The following is a 22,643-nucleotide window of genomic DNA, read 5'->3' on the forward strand; positions in this document are numbered from 1 at the left end:
GATAAGTAGTACTGCACTAGTGTTCTATTTTATAGGTCAAAGCCGTAGAAGTTTTGATAGTACAGTACTCATAATCATAGTAGCTGTTTAGTGACATACTAAATTCGATCTAAGATGATGACTAAGTTACTAAATTACTAATCACTAAATTCATTATTGAAATTCGACATTAATTATTTTTTGACATTAACCACAAAGAAGGATGCCTAAATTCAGTATAATAGAATGGACAAATAAAATATTTTTGGAACAAGTAGTCGAGCTAGGTCCAAGGAAATTCCAAGAACTCCACATAGGAACATTTTGTTTCTATAAAAACAAATGGTAGTCCAGAGTTTCATGTCAGTAGCATGAAACGGAACAGTGCTAGTAAATGAGGTCATGCATATCGAAAGAAATTGGTTAGAACTTCACTTCTTTAGATATTTTCGATTCTGTTCCCAACAAACATACCTTAGAAATTTGCCAATTGAATTTTGAAATCAGTAGGCAAATGGTAGTGCTATGAATATTAATGAATAGAGATATCACAACTGTGCACATTTTTTGCGTCAGATTTGTATTGAAAAATATTAGACCTAACCCATTGTTTTGGAATTTTCTAGTCTTCTCTCCCCTTCCTCCCCAGCAGAATTACGCTCTAGAAATGTTTGGTCGAATTTTGTATTACTCTGCATGAGTGCATGCGTGTGCACGTTCATGTGCATGCGCGTGCATGTGCCTGTGTATGTATGTGAACATGTACATAGTGCGCAGTGTGTATGAAGAGAACATAGAAGTCGTTGAAAAGTTATATTCCCAGAAATAAAGTAATATGTGCGCAACAGCCTATGAAGGACCAAGACCAACCAGCCAGCTCATACCTACATTTTCAAATTCCTTGAATATCTTTTGACCATTTTCACAGTGTGTGTATGTGTGATGGGTATTCTAGTGTGTTGGTAGATAGGGCCCATCTAACTCAGTATTTGAGACTTACTTTACATTTGACTGTCTAAATTAATCAGGTTTTGATAAACATAAGTCAGTACTTAATAGTTTGTTCATTTTACAGAGAGAAATTTCCCACCAAGTTTTTATACAGCTGATATCCCTTTGTCCTAGTTATTTTAACAGCGTGGCAGATTTATTTAATGTCTGTAAAATCCGAAAACAAATGAAGGCAGGAAATAAAAGGTCTCAGTTAGGGTAAGGTTTAAAAGTAAAACATTAATAGTTATTTTAAAAATGATGTAAACTTAGTGGTTTTATATAATCTTCAGCCAGATATTGTGATAAACTAGTCTATGAGATGTTAATTATATTACTAAATTACCAGTTACTAATCCGTTATAGAAATCAGTGTTGATTGTCTTGTAAAATTGACTGCATAAAAGTTATTTCATAAACTGTGAGAGTAAATGAGGACAATATTAGTCTTTGGTCAGTGGTAAAAGGTGCTGACATTCGGCATGTAAAATGTTTTTTAATCATCTAGTCTGGTTCAAAGAAATATCAATAATCCTGGGAGCTTCTCAGTATTGACTGTATGGAAAATGGAAAATTCTTGGCAGATGCTGAATAGTACCAATTACCAATATCCGTCACCCACTTCCCAATCCTACAACCCTTAATCATCATACTCCATATCTTATTAACTGTCTCTTGTGACAGATCAGCCATCTGTCTGATAAGTAGCACACTAACCAAATAACCAAAGGTACTTGCTCTGTCAGAAGACAAGAGAGAGAGTACTGGCAACTGCGTGAAATACGTGTAAATGCCCAAAATAAATAAATAAATACACACAAATAAATGATAAATTTCTCAATATCTCAAGCATACAAATAAATAAAGCTGTAATATAGATAGGACCTGTATTTAAAAGTAGTGAACATAAAAAAAAAAGAACTTAAGTGACATGTTTTCAGGATGTAATCATCATTATCATCAACGTCATAATAATCAGTTTCTAATAGAGTAAATGTGAGATTGTCAAATTAATAAATTACCAGTTACGAAGTCTATTGTTTTATCTAGCATTTATGACTGTGTGACAGCCAAAGAGAAAGCATTTACAAGTAGAGGCGAAATTCAGCAAACATTAGTCATTAAAGACTGAGAATAGGGGATGCTGACATAGAATAGTGGGCAAGTAAAATATTTTTGGAATGCTTTGCCTACTTTGGTCAAAGGAAATTCCAAGAATTTCAATAGCTAACTTTATGGAAGCTTTAAAGTCCTTGGTGAGAACTTTTCCTCTAAATAAAACACAGTTTGTACTGCAATAGTTATGAAACACAGAAGTGTGGGTTGATTCTCGATTTTAATTTAAGATAATTTGTAATAATAATAATAATATTGTTGTGGTGAGCGATTGTGCTCATTTATCTCATCACTGTTGTAAGCTGCCACAAGATGGACGTCTACATCTGTTGTGTTCAGGTAACTTGGAAGGTTTCGTAGGGAAGGCGAAGTCTTCATAAATAACTTCGGTGTAAATCCGTCTTGTACTAATTTCTGTTTTGCTTTTGTTATGGATGGTGATGGTGTTAAATTGTTAAAGGTGGTAAGAATTTTGTCAATTGTCTGTTGTGGCAATGGATGATGAAACCTCTGAAAATGTCCTGTCCCTCTGTGTATGCACGCTGCCGGTGCTGCTGTCCATCATCCTGCTTCATTACATATCTCATCCCAACTGGTCACGCTTATGACCTCCAGATGATCTCGAAGAAGAACTGGTAGCTAGCTTATCTGCAAGTCAACAAGAACTGATGGAGAGACGGAACCGTGAAGCAGGGCTGACTCATATGCCTTCAGCCGAAGACATTAAAGGTGGACGAAAGTGGAGAGCCTGGAGTTGGAGGAGTAATATAAACAGAGATTCTTTAGAAGAGGAACCTCAACAGTCTTTCTCAGATGGTGGGGGTAGTTCCCCAGCTAAGAAGCCATCCCATCGTAGTGTTCAGAGTTCCCCTGCTCGTAGCCCAGCTTCTTCACCAGGTGGGAAATTGTCGCTTGCTGTGGGAGGAGAGGTAGAATCTGGAAGCAGGAACAGTTCTCCTAAATCACGCTTGTCCAGTACTAACAGCATGATGCCTGGTCAAAGAATGAGTGCCGGTGCAAGACTCTGCAAGGTATTTGAGGAAAGTATCCATCCACCTCAACAGAAACAGGAAGAAGATCACAGTTCTGATGAACTCTGGAGTTTCTTCGTGGCCAGTGGGAGACCCGCAAGTGTAAGCCTCCTCCAGACAGCTGGCTCAAACTTCCAACTGTGACCTTCCATGATTTGCCCTTCCTCATCCTTTGCATCGTAACAGTCTGAAGGAAAGTACTGATGAGGATGAGGAATCAGGTATGAATGAAATACTCCAGGAGACTACGTCAGTTACACCTTGCACAGACATCGCCCGCATGTCAGCACTACCACTGTGAAGAGCACTTTCTCATTCTGTGTGTTTGTTTCTCTGCTAAAACTTCTTTCTACACTTGCTGTTCTCGTGGAATTGAATCTTTGGCATTCTTCTACTTCTTCACTACAAATCATTTTGAGGGCTCAGTTCTGAGATACTGATGGGATGCTCGCAACAGATATGAAATCCTCTGAAAAATGAGTCAGCTGCACTTTGTCACAAATGTAACTTTAAAGAGCTTGATTTACTTTGGCTGCACAGCTGAGTTTAACCAGTGCCTTCTAGCCCTAGTTCTTTCATAATTATTAACTCTTGTTATATAGGAAATTGCTCTGAATGTATTGTTATTTATTGTTTTTAACTTTTTTCATTATAAAACGAAGACTTGTTTAGAATCCTTTATGATTGACACCAGTCATACGATTAATACAAGATTGGTGCTGAGCGATTTCTCATTTCATTGTGCCATACCTCACGATTTAGTCATTTACACAAACTCCAAGGATTCCCACATTTCTTAATCTGTAGAATATTCGGCATAGGTATCCCATGGAATTTGTCTTGTGGGAAGGTAATACATTGCTTTAGTTTCCCTGTGCTTTCTGCACTCGTGGTAGGAATTATTGTGAATTGCAAAATAAATAAAATGAGGCATTAAGAAAGAGTACCGGGAGAAAACTAGACCCTGATGTCCACTTGAATATGTCGGGACTTGAATCTAGCTGTCTGGCATAAAAAGTCAGTACACTGTTTGGTTAACATAATAGTGCTATTATTACAGTTATTTATTTTCAAGACTCGTATCACTACTACGACATATTATGTGGGTTAGCACTAGTAACAATTGTGTCCAAATAATCTAAAAAACTGTTAGTTATAGCTTTGTTGATTTTTAATTTTCAAATGTATATATACGGTTCTGATAGTTTAATTAAATTATTAAATTGATACAAAACCTTGTAGTATTTGAAAAATGTATCAGTTTAGACAGTTTAATCATATATGAAGATTAATAAATGTTGTTGTTTTCTAATGCCAGATGTTTGACAATAAAGTCATTTGACCTCTTGCACTCCAATATTTTTCAAAGATATTATCATGACCAGCCAGTGAAGCACAGATTTTGAGGTGTTCCGAATCCATTTCTTGGTTTGAGTTGCACAATGGTGCACAGCTTTCTACACTAGTAACCTGGGTTCGAATCTGGGCAGGTCGAAGTGAAATTTGTAGACAAAGATGGTACTCGGTGATAGATTTTTGCAGGGTATGCCTGTTTTCCCAACCGGCAACACCTTTGGTTGCAAAAAGAACTACAGCTTTGGTGCATTGCTCATAGATGGGGATGTTTCGATGAAAGATACAAGGTCAAGTACTCCTCCTCCTCCAATTGGATTAAAAAAGAAGATTAATGAACGGAACTATTGTGCATACTAGTAGTCAGACAGCCAATATTTAACATTCCATGCCAGAAACACGAATTCAAATCCTGATAATTCTGGAGTACTTTCATTGCCCTTTCATCATTTTAGGAGTTCTCCATCATCATCTTATTATTTCATTGATAAGTATTGCGACATTGCTACTTTACACTGTAAAATATTCACTGGTATTTAATAGAAACTTTATATCTTACTGTCATTTTAGCTGGTAACAGGAAAATAGAAATGATATCTCTCAATAGTTTATTTTCCCTATTAATTGAAAGTGAATATAAATATATATTTGTTTATTTCCGTCTAGTTACTTATCCTTTATTATAAGCCGTGAAGTCATTAAATTATGACATAAATATGGAATTTATAGGTGAAGCTACAAGAGACAATTCGCCATGAAATGGCTTCTTCAGGTCTCGTACTAAAAGTTAACACAAAATGAGCACGTACAGAAATATCTGGTTTTCTAAAAATACTCTCTTGAATATAAATATGAGCATGGGTCAATAAAACAAAATCAGTGATAAAATTGATCCAGTACTTCTGCCAGGTACATAGTTTTCTTTACACCAATCACTTTTTGTAAAGCTCAGTCGTGTTGCTGTGATGTTACTTCAAGGTTGGTGATCCCCACAACAACTTTCATGTAAGTATTCCATCAAACAGTATTCTTCATAAATCACCTTCTACAGTTCATGTATTCATACTTACATTTTTCTAAAATCTTCCCTTATTATGGTTGTAGGATTTTTCCTCAAATTTACCGTCCAACACACTACACAGTAACACAAATGAGTTACATAACACAGCATGTACAACTAGATTGCTCCTCAAATGATTGCATATTGATGAAGATACTCAGGATATTTATATTATACACTGTGTGCCCTATTTTTAAGCTATGTAACTGTTTTGGGTAACCATTAAGACCATTCTATGCACATATAACATAGTACTCTGTTACCATCAAGAAGATCCTTTACTAGTTCTGCATTTAACCATGGTATCACATTTTATAATATGGACTTTGGTTATTCTCTGTAACCTACTAATGCTGCATTTGTAACACACATTTTAACAATTCAGTAGTTATTTTATTAGTGTTGTTGTTTTATTGTTCCATGCTCATATGTATATTTAAGAGAGTATTTTTTACAAAACCAGATATTTCTGCAAGTGTTCATTTTGTGTTAACTATTAGTACGAGACCTGAAGATGCCATTTCATGGAGAAAACATTCGTCTCTTGTAGCTTCACCTATAAATTCCATATTTATGTCATAATTTATCGACTTTAAAGGATAGTAACGAGATGGAAATAAACATATATTTATTTATTTATTTATTTATTTATTTATTTATTTATTTATTTATTTATTTATTTATTTATTTATTTATTTTTTCACTTTCAATATTTATGCTTATCGGACCAATATATCATTGAAATTCCCTATTAATGTTTTGAATTAAAAAAAGAAAGGTAGAACTTAAATATATACGAACTTTTTGGAATATGTTCATACATGATTTCATTATCCCTACTTAATAATTATTACCCGTTATCTTTGTTAACTGTGATTATATTTTATCAAAAGTGTCTTGTGGATATTTCAATCAATTGCCTCAGCAACATCCACTAAGGAAAGGACTAAATTGCATAAACCTTTTATTAAATCATTAAAATAGTTGCTATGCAGTCTTTAAATTTAAAGTCTTTGAGTTATTTTTCTGTATGCAGCTGTACTCTGTAACTGTTGAAGTCTTGAAGGGTGCACTCAGTTTAAATGTAATGTCAACACTTTTAAATTATATTTTATTTTGAGATGAAATGTACAGTTACATGTAGTACCATCAATCAAGCACTTCATCATTATCTCAAGCTTGCTCATACATTGATATTTGTAATTTTGTACTAATTCTATTTAATTTCCACTGACCATGTTTTTTATCTGACACATTGTGTGTGTAATTCACAGTATGATATGTAAAAGTTTGATGTTTATGGTGTTCTGCTTTGTATGACTTGTTTCAATGTGCACGATGAAGAATTGGATGAACCTGAAGCACTTGCACTTCAAATATTACACTTCTCAGTTGATGTGGATTTCTTGATATCCAACCTCGTTTAATTGCACTAGAAATATTTCTGTGTGTTAGTGTCGAAGTAAATATTGTGTGTTCGTATTATGTACCATGGAAATACCAAGAATTGAAAACATATTTTCAGCAAGTATAAGATTTTGTCCGTATTCACGAGAAAACAATAATCTTAGAGTGACATACGTAAATGATTTATGTTAGTGTTTATTATACACGGGTAGTTTTTCTTCTAAAACAGTTGCTAAATATTATGGTATTTTCTGGGTTGGTTCTTTCATTACAGATGAACCTAAGCGCCGAAAAAAACGTTGTTGTTAGTAACACTGCATGAAGCATGATTGATAATATATTATATACCTTGGGCTTCAGTCTACTGTAAAACCGAATGTACAGAGAAAAATCATTCTTACTTTTTGCAGGAGAAGAAAATTGTTCTGTGTCTGATGTTGAAGTAGTATCAGGTATCCATTTTTATGATGGGAAAATTATATTTAAAATACAGATAATATTTTCAATATGGACTAAATTGTCACAAGGAAAGAAAGATGATTTTTTTCCCCCTTTCGTAATATTAAATTGAATTGTTTCAAGATTAAGTTCTTCATAAAGAAAATGGCAATCTTAATACACATCTGACTTCAAACAATGTAATTTCGTTAATGTAAATATTATATTTACTTCAGCTAGTTAGGATAACTTACATACTTTTTTAAATACAGTCAATGCATGTATTTATTTATATTGTACATGGTGGATATTTTTAAATATTAATTACGAATGTATTGACAGATGTTTTTCATTCACTAATTAGTCATTATTTTGTTTGTTCATGCATGAATACATACATATTCGGACTTAAATAATTATTTTTTCAGATACGAAATATGTTCCATATTATCCTCCCATGCCAAATACTAAGTTCTCTGAGTTTTTAAATATCAAATTAAAGTTATTCACATGAAATGAGATTCAGTTCGTGTGCAAGTATTTTTATGCATCTGATGGACAACACTGAAGCATTATGTGCTTCATTTCTTTATTTCAGTTATTGAATCAGAAAGAATAATTCATTATTATTCTTGTACAAAATTATTTTCCCGTTACATACACATGTTTACACACATCTCAAACAAAAGATGAGGAGAGAAATAACTTTTTGGAACACATACGTCTTTATGTTTATAATATTTTGTGCCGGTATGTATATGATTGTCTGTGTTGATTTATTTATAATTTCAACAAAGATACTCTACTAATAACCAAACATATTTTCTTCCATTAATTCATGTTGATATATTGACTGGTGCTTTTGTTTAGTTCATCTATAACATGCGATATCAAAGTGTCCTTCAAAACATGTCTTGTTAAAATGTGAAACATAATAAAACATAAAATTACTAATAATCTGGTTTTAAAGAGATATTATTTATATTATTAATCGTCGAATTAATAGTAATTTATTACACGTTATCAAGTATCGAAAATAAGCAGTATGGTACATACTTATTGGCAGTGGTATATAAAAAAATATAAGCACTAGTTATTTCACAAAACATATCAATTTCAGAGTACTTACACTAGCCGAAATCCAATTTCATTTAATATTGAGCATAATGTTAATTAGAAAGTGGCGCTACTATTCCAAAATTCTTACTAATACCATGCCAGAATTTACTATTTTATATCTTTATTCTTGTTTTGTAATCATTACAAAGCCTTAAAGTTACAGTGTTTTATTACATTGTTATAATAACTCCTAATTTTTCGAAATGAATTTACTTGAAGTTGAATAGAAGTATAGAAATGCATAATCTGTTTGTTGTAGATGATATTCCTATTCAAGCACCCAAAGATGAGTCTGGTGGAGCAGGAGGTGAGACAAAGAACCTCTCTTCAATCTCTGAAGAACAGGAGGAAGAACGCCTGACACCACGAGGAAGCTCGCTTAGAGGAGGGAAAAACTTGCCCAAGCTTTCAAATTTTCCAGGTTTGGGTAAGAAAGCTAAGGCTGCTACTGCAGGTAGTGGTGGTGATACAGGAGGTAAGAAAGCTCAACCTGCAGCAAAGCCCACGGCCCGCAATTCTACAGTGGTTAATGGTGACTCAGAAACAGAGAAGAAGCCTGCAGCCATCATAGGCACAGAGAACACAAATGGTCCTATTCCGCTGGATGGAAATGTAACTGCAAATGGAAGTATAAGCTCTGAACAGGACCGAGCTGTTTCAGAGTCACCTGCAACCACAAGTGAGCTGAGTGGACCATCAGATACTCAGTCTTTGTTCACAGCTGACTCAATTGACCTGGACGATGCCAGAACACCACTTTCAGCACGTAAGAAACCTACTTTGGAAATTGAAAATCGAGCTGCACTCCAAGTGAGCTCTGTGTAATATCCGAAAAGCAGTTACTACTAAACCTGAGATCTTGTTGCACTTGATTGACACATATGTTGTGATGAATGCCAGATCTGTCTTTCACTGTATACAAAAGTAATGTATAATTAAATAATTAAAGCATCTTAATTTTTATGAGCTGAATTTTCAGTTTCATGACAGTTTGACAAACTTGCAGATTCCATGACTTGCTTCCTCATACACAAACTGCGATTCATTGTTTCGTTAATCTTGTTTAATTTGTTGTGGTTCTGAAGTGCAAACTGCAACAATTAAGACTTCTCAGGTTTAGTCAGTAATTACACTTAGAACCGTTTTGCTGTGTGGTGCATTATATTTATTGATCATTGTGGATCATGATGTACCATTTCTTTTTGTGTTGAAATCTGTATAAAAATAATTTATACACTATATTATTTAAAATATAATGAATTTTCTCCCTTTAAACTGAGCCTTTGAGAGCACAGCAAAAATACAATAACGATAATCTGTTTTAAAATTTAGCCTTTTATATAACTTTTATTATAAGATACGAGCAGTGTCAGAGTTTAATTTGAGAGTGTAAAGTGAAATATCCGTTTATAAGGTCGTTATATGTATATATATGTTGATCTCTTTTGTATCATACAAGTGGCATCATAATATTTCCTTCGAAATACTTGTCTTATCTTAATTTTAAAGTGTTCTCACATGGGTGTTGAAGTTAACATTTACCTAATATAAACTGGCTCATTCCGGTATTGTTTTTTCTTAGCTCTATTTAAATGGTAATATTACTAATAATGACATAAAACTTAGGTTATTAAAATTAATTTCAAATAATTATGGCGGAAATTAAATTCCGTGTCTTCTGATGAGGATGTGTGGTTCTTTGTAAGAAAACAGCATTTGAAACCGTACATTTTAAATATATTTTCGTTTATTAACCATTATATAATGCTGAGAACAAACTGTTACTAATATTTTGCTAACACTGCAGTGAATATTTCGCTAACAATTCCGTGAAACTTTTTTTTTCCCGTACATCACAGTGATAGTATGCATGAAAGATGTCACTTACAGTTAAATATTAGAAACTTGGTTTCATCCCTAAAATTTACGGTTTTTTGTGTGCTTAATTCTCAATTTCCCATAAAAAAATACGTTGATAGTTGAAGTTTCTCAAAATATACTTCGCTGCATGATTATACTAATGTAAATAAGTGGTGATTTCTGTTGTGATTTAAATCATTGTATTTATTATTACAATCAACTGTTTGCATGCGGTTAAAGTGCATGTTTATTTTTTATTCATATATACTGACTTCCTGCTACAGCTATCCCACAAAATACCGTAGTTTTTAGTAAATAACGTCGAAACTAAAGAATGTACCAAATATATTGAAATTAAAACAATTAGCCCTATATTTTAGATATGATGTCCATGCTGGTTTTGTTGTTAGTCATTAAATCACCATAGTGAAATTGAAGAAAAGGAAAACATGAACTTCAAAAAGTATATTTTTATTAGTTGTCACATACTCTAACCTACAGAATAGTAAGTAACTGTATTACTTTTTTTTTCTGTTAATGTGTTACTGGTAGTACATGGTTTTCTGAAATGAATTACACATTTGACATGCTATTATATTAATTTTCATTTCCTGTGAGAGTGCTCCATGATGAAAATTTCAGTTTTAACCTGACGTGAAATTAACTTACTAATTTGCATAATAGTATTGCATAAGGGTTGCATATTTTTTCTGTCCTCCAAAGATATTATCTGCTCTTCCTGGCACATTAACTATGTATTTACAATAACACAAGGACTGCTGCCTGGTATTCTGCACTTTCAAAGGGATATAGGTTATACATACATGGATTTTTATATAGAATCTGGTTAGTCTAACACAGAAGTATATGTTGAATTCCTTTTTATAATTCGTTAAAGTAAGAAAGGACTATGTTTATATGATTACCTTATGCTACTTAAGGTATTGGATGTATAGATTATTATGATAAAAGGGTGAACATATATTTTGATATCTTTACAACAAACTCACTTTTCTACTGCTCTCAATCCCACATTAATTTTATTATGGCTTGTCATCAATTCACTTTTCATTTCATTAACATAATATTTATATTTTAAACACAAAGAATTCCTCTTGATACCTAATTTATGTAGTATTGACATTTGGCAGTTCAGCATCAGACTGAAGTTCCTTATTACTTGAACTTTATTTAATATGACAGTCTTTATGATAACCATTGCAGTTACGTGTGAAATTTCAATCACTTGTCGGTTTTAATTTGTTACAGTATGTCTATTTATCTTGTTAATATTACCTGAACTATTTCCACTTTCATTTATAATTAATGTTACTATTTATTATTTATTGAAATTAAAATAAAATCAGTAAGATTTAATTATTAAAGGTTTCGATAATTCTCAAAATACATTAAACACATGTTTACAATATGTACAACAACCAGCAACTATATATATGTATATATACACACACAAGTTGGATCAGAAAAATGAGCGATTTTAAATCTCTGCTCTTTCTGGCTAAGTTCGGTTGGATTTGGCTGTGAACATTTTTGTTTTGTTTAGGAATGTATACCATTTAGTTAGGATGGAGAATTGGAATTGTGCACAACGTGCGTTTGTCATCAATGGTTATTAAAAAAATAAAACTCTTGTTTCGTGTCTGCACAGTGCTTGTTTCGGCAGTATTATAATATCCATTGTAATGATCCAGAGCCATCTGTGGATGCTGTCAAACCATGGGCTCTGCTCTAAAGAAGAAGCGTACAGGAAGAGTGAGAAGTGTGTGAACATCAGAGAACATTACTGCTGTAAGAACTGCATTCGAGGGAAGCCCTGAAAGTTCTGCTCGACGTCACTCTGTTTCTCTTGGCACGTCGCATTCTTGTGTCTGCTGAATGCTGTATGAAGTCTTAAAATTCCGTCTTTACAAAATGAAAATGATTCAGGCATTACAGGAAGATAATTGCGCATGCATGCACAGGTATTATTGGATCACTGGGACAGATATTTTAATGCTGCTGAAACAAGCACTGCTCATCATGAAACTATAGCTTTATTTTTTGAACAAGCATTGGTGGCATACACATGTTGTACATAATTCTAATTCTCCATCGTAACTAAATGGTATACACTCCTAAACACAACGAGAATGTTCACAGTCGAGATTTAAAATTGTCCGTTTTTCTAGTCCATCTTGTATATAAGCTGTACAGGTACAGTGTGTAAGAACAGAATTTGAATAATAAAGGATAAAGGTAAGAAAGTATCAGTAATTGATGGCCTAAGAGACTGACAAACAGCATTGTCAACAGTTTTTTTAATAATTACTATTAATATTAATACAAAATTTTGAAATATTTTGTCACTGTTAGGTACCATATAAAAATACTGTAACTAGAACTGTCTACTTTTAATGAAATTGTGTGAAAAGATCATACATATAAATTAGGTATATAAAAATGAAAGCTCTAAAAGTTGCCTAAAGCAGTGTTTTGCTTTGTAGATTACCAGTATAAATTTGATTTGTATATCTAGGATATCAAAGTTACTTTTGGATTACATCAATGAAACGTAAATCTCACGAACTTTTGAGTTCAGTTGTTTTCATGAGCAGTAATTTGAGGATTAATTTTCTTGGTTTATTTTGCATCATCTTGGGCTGGTGGGCAATTATAGCACTCATCCCTTGTAATGTAGTGGTGGTACAGTAAAATCCCTCATAACCTGCGCTCAAATAATCGGCAATACCAAATCAATGGCACTTTCGGCTAGGCCAAAAAAAAAAAAAGTTTAAATCTGCCACTTCGCCATAGTCTAGGCTGTCAGTTTTGCCACATTAGGAAGATCACACGAACTTTCATTTTCAGTGAATGTTCGAATCTAAAATTAGTGTATTATTTGTGTTGTGTGATGTGTTTTAATAAAGAAAATCCACACAGTTTTTATGTTTACTTATTTATGTTCAAGTCGTCAGTGTTGCCACATTAGGACGATCGTACGAACTTTCAATTTCAGTGAATATTCTCACCTAAAATTAGTATATTATTTGTGTTGTGTGATGTGTTTTAATAAAGAAAATTCACACAGCTTTTGTGTTTATTTAGTTATGTTCGGGCTGTCAGTGTTGCCACATTAGGAAGGTCGCACGAACTTTCAATTTCAGTGAATATTCTCACCTAAAATTAGCATATTATTTGTGTTGTGTGATGTGTTTTAATAAAGAAATTTCACACATTTTTTATGTTTATTCAGTTATGAGCAAGTGGTAGAGAAATAAGCTTCTCATGGCTGCAGTTTCAACATATGGCGCCATAAAATACAAACTTTTTTTTATATACACCAATATTCAATTATCCAGCAAAATCTCGAATCCGGAACTAGCCTGGTCCCTTTGGTGCCGGTTAAGAGGGATTCTACTGTATGTCATTAGTCATATATTATTGGTTTGCTATTTTTTAGAAAAAATATATATATATTCATGTGCTTTCATAATTTTTTTTTTTTCTTTCACCATGACATTTGTATATAAATATATTCACTGGTAAGTGAGTGGCAGTCATTGTAATGAAATGTGTATGGAGGTTAATTTTGTTATATACTGTACCTCATGTATCAGAAATGTTGTTACACCGGCAGTAGGTTCAGTAGTCCAAAGTGATGACATTTGTTTAATACGTTCATGCCTGGAAATGCAGCATGTGAGCGTTAGAGACCAGCTAACTTTTGCATAGTGTTGTTCTTATGGCACTGCAATATTCACAAATGAGCTTGATTCCAAAAAGTATCAAATCCACTTCGGCAATTTTTCAGGAAATATTAAAAGCTGCAACTCGAATGTATTTTTTTTCATAAAGATAATGAAAAGTGATTCTTTACCATTATCTCATGCAGATTCTTCATTGTTTCACTTATTCTACCTCCACCCCTGTTCTCAGAAGCAGCTATACCAGTTTTCAATTTTTCTTCTGCTTCATATTCCACCTTCTGTTTACTAACATTGAATATGCTGAGAAATGTTCATTTCTGCAGACTGGCACTTTATGACTTTATTTATGGACATAATAAGATATAAATTTATCATTGGAACTGTCCTTGATTCGACCTCTCCTCCTCTGTGGTTGAGGGACATCTATCAGACTGCAGTAATTACGAAGTTTCTCTGGCTTTTGACACTTTTATTGGCCCAATAATTTTCATGGAGGCTCTTTATATCATCTGAAAGTATTGTTGTCTTGCAAAAACTATTACTGTGCTTACAAGATATGGATGATGTTTTAGCAGCACATTATTTTCTATTGAAACATGATTTTTCTGCCACATACTTTCATTTCTTGGGTGTTTTCGTGAAACTCATAATCACTGAATTCTACTGTCTGATTTATCAGAGTCCATTATGAAAATATAACAAATCATAATCACACAATCAAAAAATCACGGTATAGGTCTCACAAGTACGGATTACCGACGGAAGGAATGCGAATCAAACACTATGATAAGGAAGAGCAGGCAAGAGGAAAGGTCACAAGATAACTTGAATGATATGCAAGAGTACAGTCGAAGAGAAATGACATCAATAGAATCAGTCTTGCATTGTGATAGTTACATTACGACTTTAGTTTGTTCCATTGCATGTGAATGCGTGTCTTGTATCGCAAGGTATTATTATTTCATTTGTAAATATATGTTGCGCGTTTAATTAGCTTCGAATTTTTCTCTTCCTACATTCTTTATTTTCACAGCGATGTCCTCATTTGTTCATCTTCTTGGAAGAGACGGTACTTCCATCGGCTCGTACCTCTCCTCCCTCGGCGTGCCTACATACACACGTCAAAACAGACAGCAATGCCACCATTGGTTTTCGTAATCGTTTCTTGCGTGAGCTATACTTAGCGAAAAATACCATGCAAACTAGCAAGAAACTAAATCCAAGCAGCCATGACATATTTCAGATGATCACATAGCTAGAGCCAGCCTCCGCATTAATTGAAAGGCTGTATTATATTTTGGTGTCAACATCAAGGAGAATGTGGTGTCTATTGGAAACAAATGTGAACTTGGAGGACCTCTGTGGGTGGAATCTGGTACTTTATGCTCAAAATTCTTCATAGGAGATGTTCTAACAAGAGACGAGAATACTGCCACCTGTAACTCGTTAAAAAAAAATGTTGGATTTGGTATCTTTTGAAATCAAGTTACACAAATGCACTTTCGTTATAGAGATTGATTGGGCTTGTTTTTAATTGCATACTAATGTGAGCAGTAATGGTTGCCTTGTACAGTCCAATTTAATTTCTTAACTGTCATTATCAATAAAAACTGATACATTTCCAAAGAAATGCATACTGTGAGGAGCATTGCGCACCAAACCCAAGATGAATACATATTTCTGGTCCTTGGCCATGCGTTGCCAAGGTAATTTGTTTAAAAAGTTTTCTTGAAGAAACCCAAGCATTCTGTGTGCCATTACCTTTCAAGTGATTCTCTAACTGTAACCAGAGGCAAGTCTTCTACTGCTCACGTGAAGCATTTCCGGCAATTAAGTAAATATTCTTGCTTTGGATCACTGAACCTGCTTATAGTCCATGTAATATCATTTCTGATATACAATGTGTATATGTTTACATTATCGACCTGAAAGATTATTTATTTAGTTCTGATACTGTGTACATTCCTACTACTTGAAACGCGCTTTCACTACTTCAGATATGAATACTAATGTTTTCATATATATATACTTGGCCTGGGTAGTGTAGTCAGTATAGCGCTGGCTTTCTGTGCTCGAGGTTGTGGGTTCGATCTCTGTCCATGTTGATGGCATTTAAGTGTATTTAAATGAGACAAAGATGTAGATTTACTGGCATGTAAAAGAACTCCTGTAGGACAAAATTCCGGCACACCGGCAACATTGATATAACCTCTGCAGTTGCAAGCGTCATTAAATAAACCTAACTTGAAGCTTATATATCTTTGTTCCACATTCCTTCCCCCTCCTAATGGTTACAATTGTTAATTATTGTTGTATATTGTGTAAATATTTTTACATTGTGGAGAGGAGAAATTTTTCGTTTCCATTTAACTTTTGTATGATAATCTTTTTTTCACATACATGTGGATATTGGTAAAGGTTTATAGAGAATTGAATAATAAAATTATATTACGTGCATATTTTCTTTCTTTGTGTAGAACTTATTTTCATTCAGTCTTTGTGTAAAATTATTTTCATTCGGTCTTGTTTCATTTGATAATAAAGCTTATGAAGTGCTTCATATTCCTCTTTTTTTTTTTTTTTTTTTTTTTTCGTTACTTTACTGCTTTTCAATGAAATGAAGTTTTTCTTTCATAAGAAGGAAAATAATTAATTACTGCAAAGAGTCATTCTGTCGAGAGACTGCTTGGCAAGTGTGTTAAATTTCTTGGAATGTTTTATTCAGAACTTTAAACAAAATAATTGTGTACACATGTACAGTATATATTGTAGTTGTATTTCCCTGTTTCATCTAATTGTATATAAAAAAACTTGGGTTATGTTTTATGAACATCGTTGCAAAATTAATCCAAAATTACACTGAAAACTGTGTGGCGGAAATTTTACATAGTGTTCCAGATGTGATAGATGGCATGTAATTGAACACTTTTTCTTAATAAAGTAGTATCAGACTATGATTATTGAGGTAATATGGCAAAAGTCGAAATTGTTAATTGTCATTATTGTTCATGGCTGTCTTTAATTGTTTTTCAATTATGTATTCCCGTTACCATGAAAACAATTGAAGTTGATTTGTTTTTGTTGTATGTCACAAAATAACTTGTCAGTTCTGTTTATAAATTTCCATTCATTATAAAATGCATCATTTTGCAAATGTATGCAAAGCATCATCCTCAACTTCTTTGAGATAGTGGTCAGTTACTTACACGTTCAGATTCTCTGAAATCGTCATTCCTTTCATATTGCTATATCTTGATACAGAAACATTTCCAAACACTATTACGAAAAAATGTTTCATTACGTGCCATCTATCACATCTAAAAATTAGGAATAGTTATTCTGAAACACTCTGTATATGATTAACATTATTTTAGTTTCAAGAATACTCTGTCAACATGTTCAAAATATTTTTATCCATTGGCGGGTACTTGACTTTGCGTTGTTCACCAAGTGAGAGATGCACCAAAGCTGTAATTATTTTTGCCGCTATAGGTGTTGCACTCAGTACACCATGAAAAGCAAATTATTTGTAATGATGATGATGATGATGATGATGGTTACTGGATCTATATTGGAATGCCAGTAGGGGAAAGTGGAATATCCCGCAAAATTCTATTGTCAAATAAGTCTGTCCAGCACAAATTCCACTTGGACAAACCAGGATTCGAACCCAGGTTACCAGCAAGGAAAGCTGGTGCTCCAGCTGTTTGGTTAATGGTGCGTCATGTTTCTAGAAAAGGAAGAAATTATTTGTATCCTAACCCACAATTGTGGATTTGTGGTTACTTACACTACTAGCTAAAAACTTGTCTCTTCAGTCAGAAATTGAATTGTTAATTTTTCAATATTTAACTTTCTGTTTTCTACAAGTAATAATAATTACTGTATCATAAAAGATAAATTTAATATAAGAAATACTTATTAATTACGAGATTTGTGGCAAAGTTAAAATTTAATGTTTCTGAAAATCACTAAAATAAGCCCTAACACATCTTGTTCTTAAATGTTCATTTGAGCCTTCTAGAGCGTAGAATTGTATAGCATTGATTGGACATTGGAATGATTCTTATGGTGGATCAGATTGGAGGACAGGTGTTTTTCCCGGATTTTATTCCATCAGAATTATTCAATTTTACTTTACCTTTCTCCAGTTTTTATAATGTTTAATTTCAGCAAAAGAAAAGGGGGAGACACATGATGATGTACAAGCTAGAGATAGCCATTCATATATTCAACTTCTCTGTGAAGTGTTGACACCCATGACGCAATCATGATATTTCATGAAAGCATTTCAAAACCCATTAGGGGTGGTCAGTTAAAATCTGGTGATCATTAAGAATCTGTGGTACCTGTGGTCTGTATAGTAAGCTTTTGGATTTCACTTACCTCACCCTTCCTCCCAAAAAAATTATATGTACAAATAGATAAATTGATAGCAGTACAAAAAACTTCCTGTGTATCGTCTCTGTAAATTATGTAAATAAAAAAGTATGATGGTTGAGGGTTTATGAAGTTTGGTTTAAGTTTGATATGACATGGACTGCTATTGAATTGCTGAATATGTTACTTAGCTTCTGATTTGTAAACATATACATATAGATAATTGTTTTTGAAAGATACCGTATTCGACATTTTTATTTCGTGATTGTGACACCATGTTATGTAGATTCTCATTTTTAAATGAATATGATGTAGTGTTATATAACTTCTTTAGCGATATATTGTGCGTTAAAGGTGTGTTAATTAATAATTATGACAGAAACATAGGAACTTTGTATAAATAAAGATATTATGTTAATCTTCTTTGCCAGTCTAAATTTTGCTAAAAATATGTTCGTGACCAAATAATATCTGAGTAAACAAATTTTCAAATTAATAATGACTTGTTTCCAGGCTTTTAAAAAAGTTTTACAAATTAAATCAGAGTAGTTGATAGCAATCTTACTTATATTATAGAGTAAGATTATTTCTTGGATGTTCCATGGCCAACAGTTCCTTTTGATAGGTAAAGCAACACTCCCAAGAACTCTAGTTATATATATATATATATATATATATTTTTTTTTTTTGTTGCAATTACTGTTCATTTTCTAACCCGAATCATGCAAGTGACGTGGGTAGGCATTAGATACACACTACTCATTTTCATATATGATATTTACTCGTGTAATTTTTCCTCCATTTTTTTTTTTTTTTTTTTCCCCCCCTAAAAATTCAGAAGTGAAGAATCAAAGAGGGAAATTACGCAAGGACTACAAAATTTTTGAGAATCTGGTCATAAATAACATCAAATAATTCATGTACTAATCAAATCAATGTTTAATACAAAATAGCTACAATATATATGTATATAATAATAATAATAATTATTATTATTATTATTATTATTATTATTATTATTATTATTATTATTGATAATTTTAGTACCCCTGTATGTCAGATCTAATGCCAATAGCTTGACCTTGACTAATGTCAGATTATGGTGACTTTGCGCGTAAATTATTCTTATCAAAATTAATTTATTAATTACACAAAGAAAATAAATGTATCAATACATGTATTTTACACTCCACTACTTTCAACAGACAACATATACAGATAATCTTGCATGTTGTCAGAGGAATCATGGTAGTTTTTCCTTACAGAAGGGATGAATAATGACCTTGGGTTTCTCATGCTTATTTTCTCGATGTTTGGAATCTTCACGGAAGATGCTCTCAAAGGGTCTAATTTTGTTTAATGTGGGAAGGGGAAATTAAGTGCTTGAAGTTAAAATTCTGAAGGAAAAAAAAAGTCCTAAATAAATCTTGAGAGAGAAATTACTCAAATGACAAAATTACGCGAGTAAATACAGTATGTATTTGTGGAATCTTAAAAAAAAAATGATACAGCGAAATTCACCATTAGGAACTGATGCAATATCCATTTGGATACTGTATTTAGTTTTTCAAACATGTGGGGATTGCTCTTATAAATCCTAGAATAAAATCTTATATTGGAGGAATGCAGTTACTATAATCCAAAATAATAATTCTCTCTCCAAACAAATTTGAAATTCAATGTGTATGAAAGCTTTCTCTTTATTACAAAAGAAACAAACACTTCAACTAATTAACACACACAACTTAATAGTATAGTTCAATTACCTCTAAATGCAGGTCATAAACACAGACTGCATACACTTAAAGTGCAATTCAGTGGCCTTTCAAAAGGAGTTACGTATAAAGATATGATATGTGGGGACTTTCAAGCACTAATAGCCAGTCCTTTCTGGTCAGCAGTCTCGAGTAGCTCAACCTTTTGGCTTCAGGGCAATTGTTGTATGTAGGGCACTATGGAATGAGCACTGTATAAGTATTAATATAGATAACATTTTAATTGAAAATTATCTTTGCTTGATTTGCTGGGCAAGAAGTAGGGCTGTTTATGAAACAATCCTATTGAAAAGAGGGTACCAGGCAACTCTTTTTCAAAGTAGAATGTTGAAAATGTATTGTGATGCTGAAAAATAAAGTTGATTTCAAATTTTTCACAGAAATGTGCTTTCCCGTGAATCATAAAAATTCTTCATTAATAAAAGCTTAGTGAAGTGTATTTATAAAAACTTAAAAATGATTTGGCATAATCATAAATAATGAAATAAGCTTTAATAATTTTAAGAATGGTGGTTTATAGAAATCTACACTACATTCTATGAAACTGTTCAATGGATAGCTGCCATGGCAAATACTCTTTTTGTGGTTGTTCATTAATTCCAAATATAAATTCACTGCTTATAAACCTATAACTGAAAAAGTATTAAATATATTAACTCTTCTGAGCTACTAATACATGGTACTAGAATTTTTGCCCTGAAACTGTATGATATGGAAGAAATTGACGAGTTTATGAATACTTTTATGAACTCATCTTAAAATTATATCACAAATATAAGAAATAAGTTTTTCTGCCTGTAGAACATTTTAAAGTATAAATTGTAAATTTACAGAATTGGTACCAGTGCTGTTATCATATACTTTGAATACTTTTGAGATATTGTTTATTGTATGCTTAGTGCCGTCTTAGGAAATGTTGATATAAAAAAATTGTATTTACTGTAAATGCATTGCATCCAGCATGCAGAGTTTTTTTTAAAGAGAATGCTCTATTTGTATTAAGTACTTTTTATTAAATTGAATTCTTTTCAAAAATTAACATTTCTTAACCGACTTCACTCTGTTACTGAACTGCATGTATCTGACTGTGATCTTGACATAATTTATAATAAGTTACTCTTGTTACATTGTTAAAAGATTTTTTGGGTGAGGAAGAGAAAGGGAAGAAAAGTTTTTTTTAATGAACTTATTGCATTTATATGTATATAAAGACTGTCATTAAAATTACATTTTGTAGTATTGTGTTCTACGATAACAGTTTGTGTTCAGTGGCATATGTTAATCATCTTTCAATAATTGATATAAATGTCCTACAACTGATGTAATCTTTCATAAAATTTGAAGGGGAAATTAAAAAACGAGTTGTTATTTTAATGTTATAACTAAGCCTTGGTTTCATTGTATTTATGATTTAAATATCTCAACTTAGGTTTTTTCGAGGTGTTTTAGAATTGTTTATATTTTTTAAATGTAATTTGTAATTTATGCATTTCTTAAAAAGAAAAGAAAATTTGCATCATAACCTTGCATTGAATGCAGTATGTCTGTTTACCACGCCTTCAAGTCATTTTACACTTTTAATGAAAACCCTTTGGTGTTTATTATTAATTACAACATTGAAATTATCACATCATACTTTTAATAATAATAAAAAATTAAATTGCATTCAAATGAGCATTCAATGTGACATTTTTATACACTTGCTTTTATGAGTTCATTTAGTGTCCATGCCCTTTTTTTTGCACAGATTAAAGTGATATAGTTCACACTTTTGGTCACATATTTTGCACACGCATTGTTCACTTGGGTGGTGGAATCTTGTGTTTATGCACATTTTGTGGTGGAACCCGTGGATCACGAGTCCTACGATTGCATATCTCTGCAGTTGATTACTGCTGGTTCAATTTCTATCCACGATGACATCCGTTCCATAGAAGTTGCTGTCTATCTCTCTTTTCTTCTGCTTCCTTTGTGCTGTCACTGTTTTGTGTGATTCTGCAGCTGGTAACAACATCTTGAGTCTAATATCCTCCAGGAAGAAGGTTTCTCTAGTGAGTGCGTAGACCAGATATGCTCATTCTCTGACTCCCGATTACGTTCTGTAATCACAAGCTTCGAATATAGAGCGTGTTGTTCCTCGTTCGAAGCTCGACGGATGACTGCAGAAGGCAGTTTAAGTACTTAGTAAACGTACGAACAGTGAGGGACAATGACAGTCAAAACCTTCTGCAAGAAAACGATCATTCCGTAAGTGTGGGAGGAAGACTATTTTTGTTTTGCGTTCGGTGAAAACATAAAGTGTTTATTATGTTGTAAGATATTGTCAAGAATACCTACTACTGAGCAACATAAAACATTATACGCTCTGCCATCAGAACATGCCGAAGTGACAGAGAAGCTGTTTTCTTTAATATGTATTTGTATATCA

The 22,643-nt window shown here is 32.8% G+C and overlaps 1 protein-coding gene across 1 annotated transcript in view; it reads left to right on the plus strand.

The window, feature by feature from the left end:
• Hyccin (PI4KA lipid kinase complex subunit hyccin) overlaps window positions 1–16,517 on the plus strand; it is a 55,828-nt gene extending 39,311 nt beyond the window's left edge. The window contains exon 8 of the mRNA XM_069832998.1: window positions 8,753–16,517. Within this exon, the coding sequence (XP_069689099.1) occupies window positions 8,753–9,318 (566 nt within the window). The 3' untranslated portion in view covers window positions 9,319–16,517. The remainder of the gene's footprint in view (window positions 1–8,752) is intronic.
• Window positions 16,518–22,643: the final 6,126 nt, after the last annotated feature.

The sequence above is a fragment of the Periplaneta americana genome, chromosome 8 (genome assembly GCF_040183065.1).
Source record: "Periplaneta americana isolate PAMFEO1 chromosome 8, P.americana_PAMFEO1_priV1, whole genome shotgun sequence".
NCBI classification, from domain to species: Eukaryota; Metazoa; Arthropoda; class Insecta; order Blattodea; family Blattidae; genus Periplaneta; species Periplaneta americana.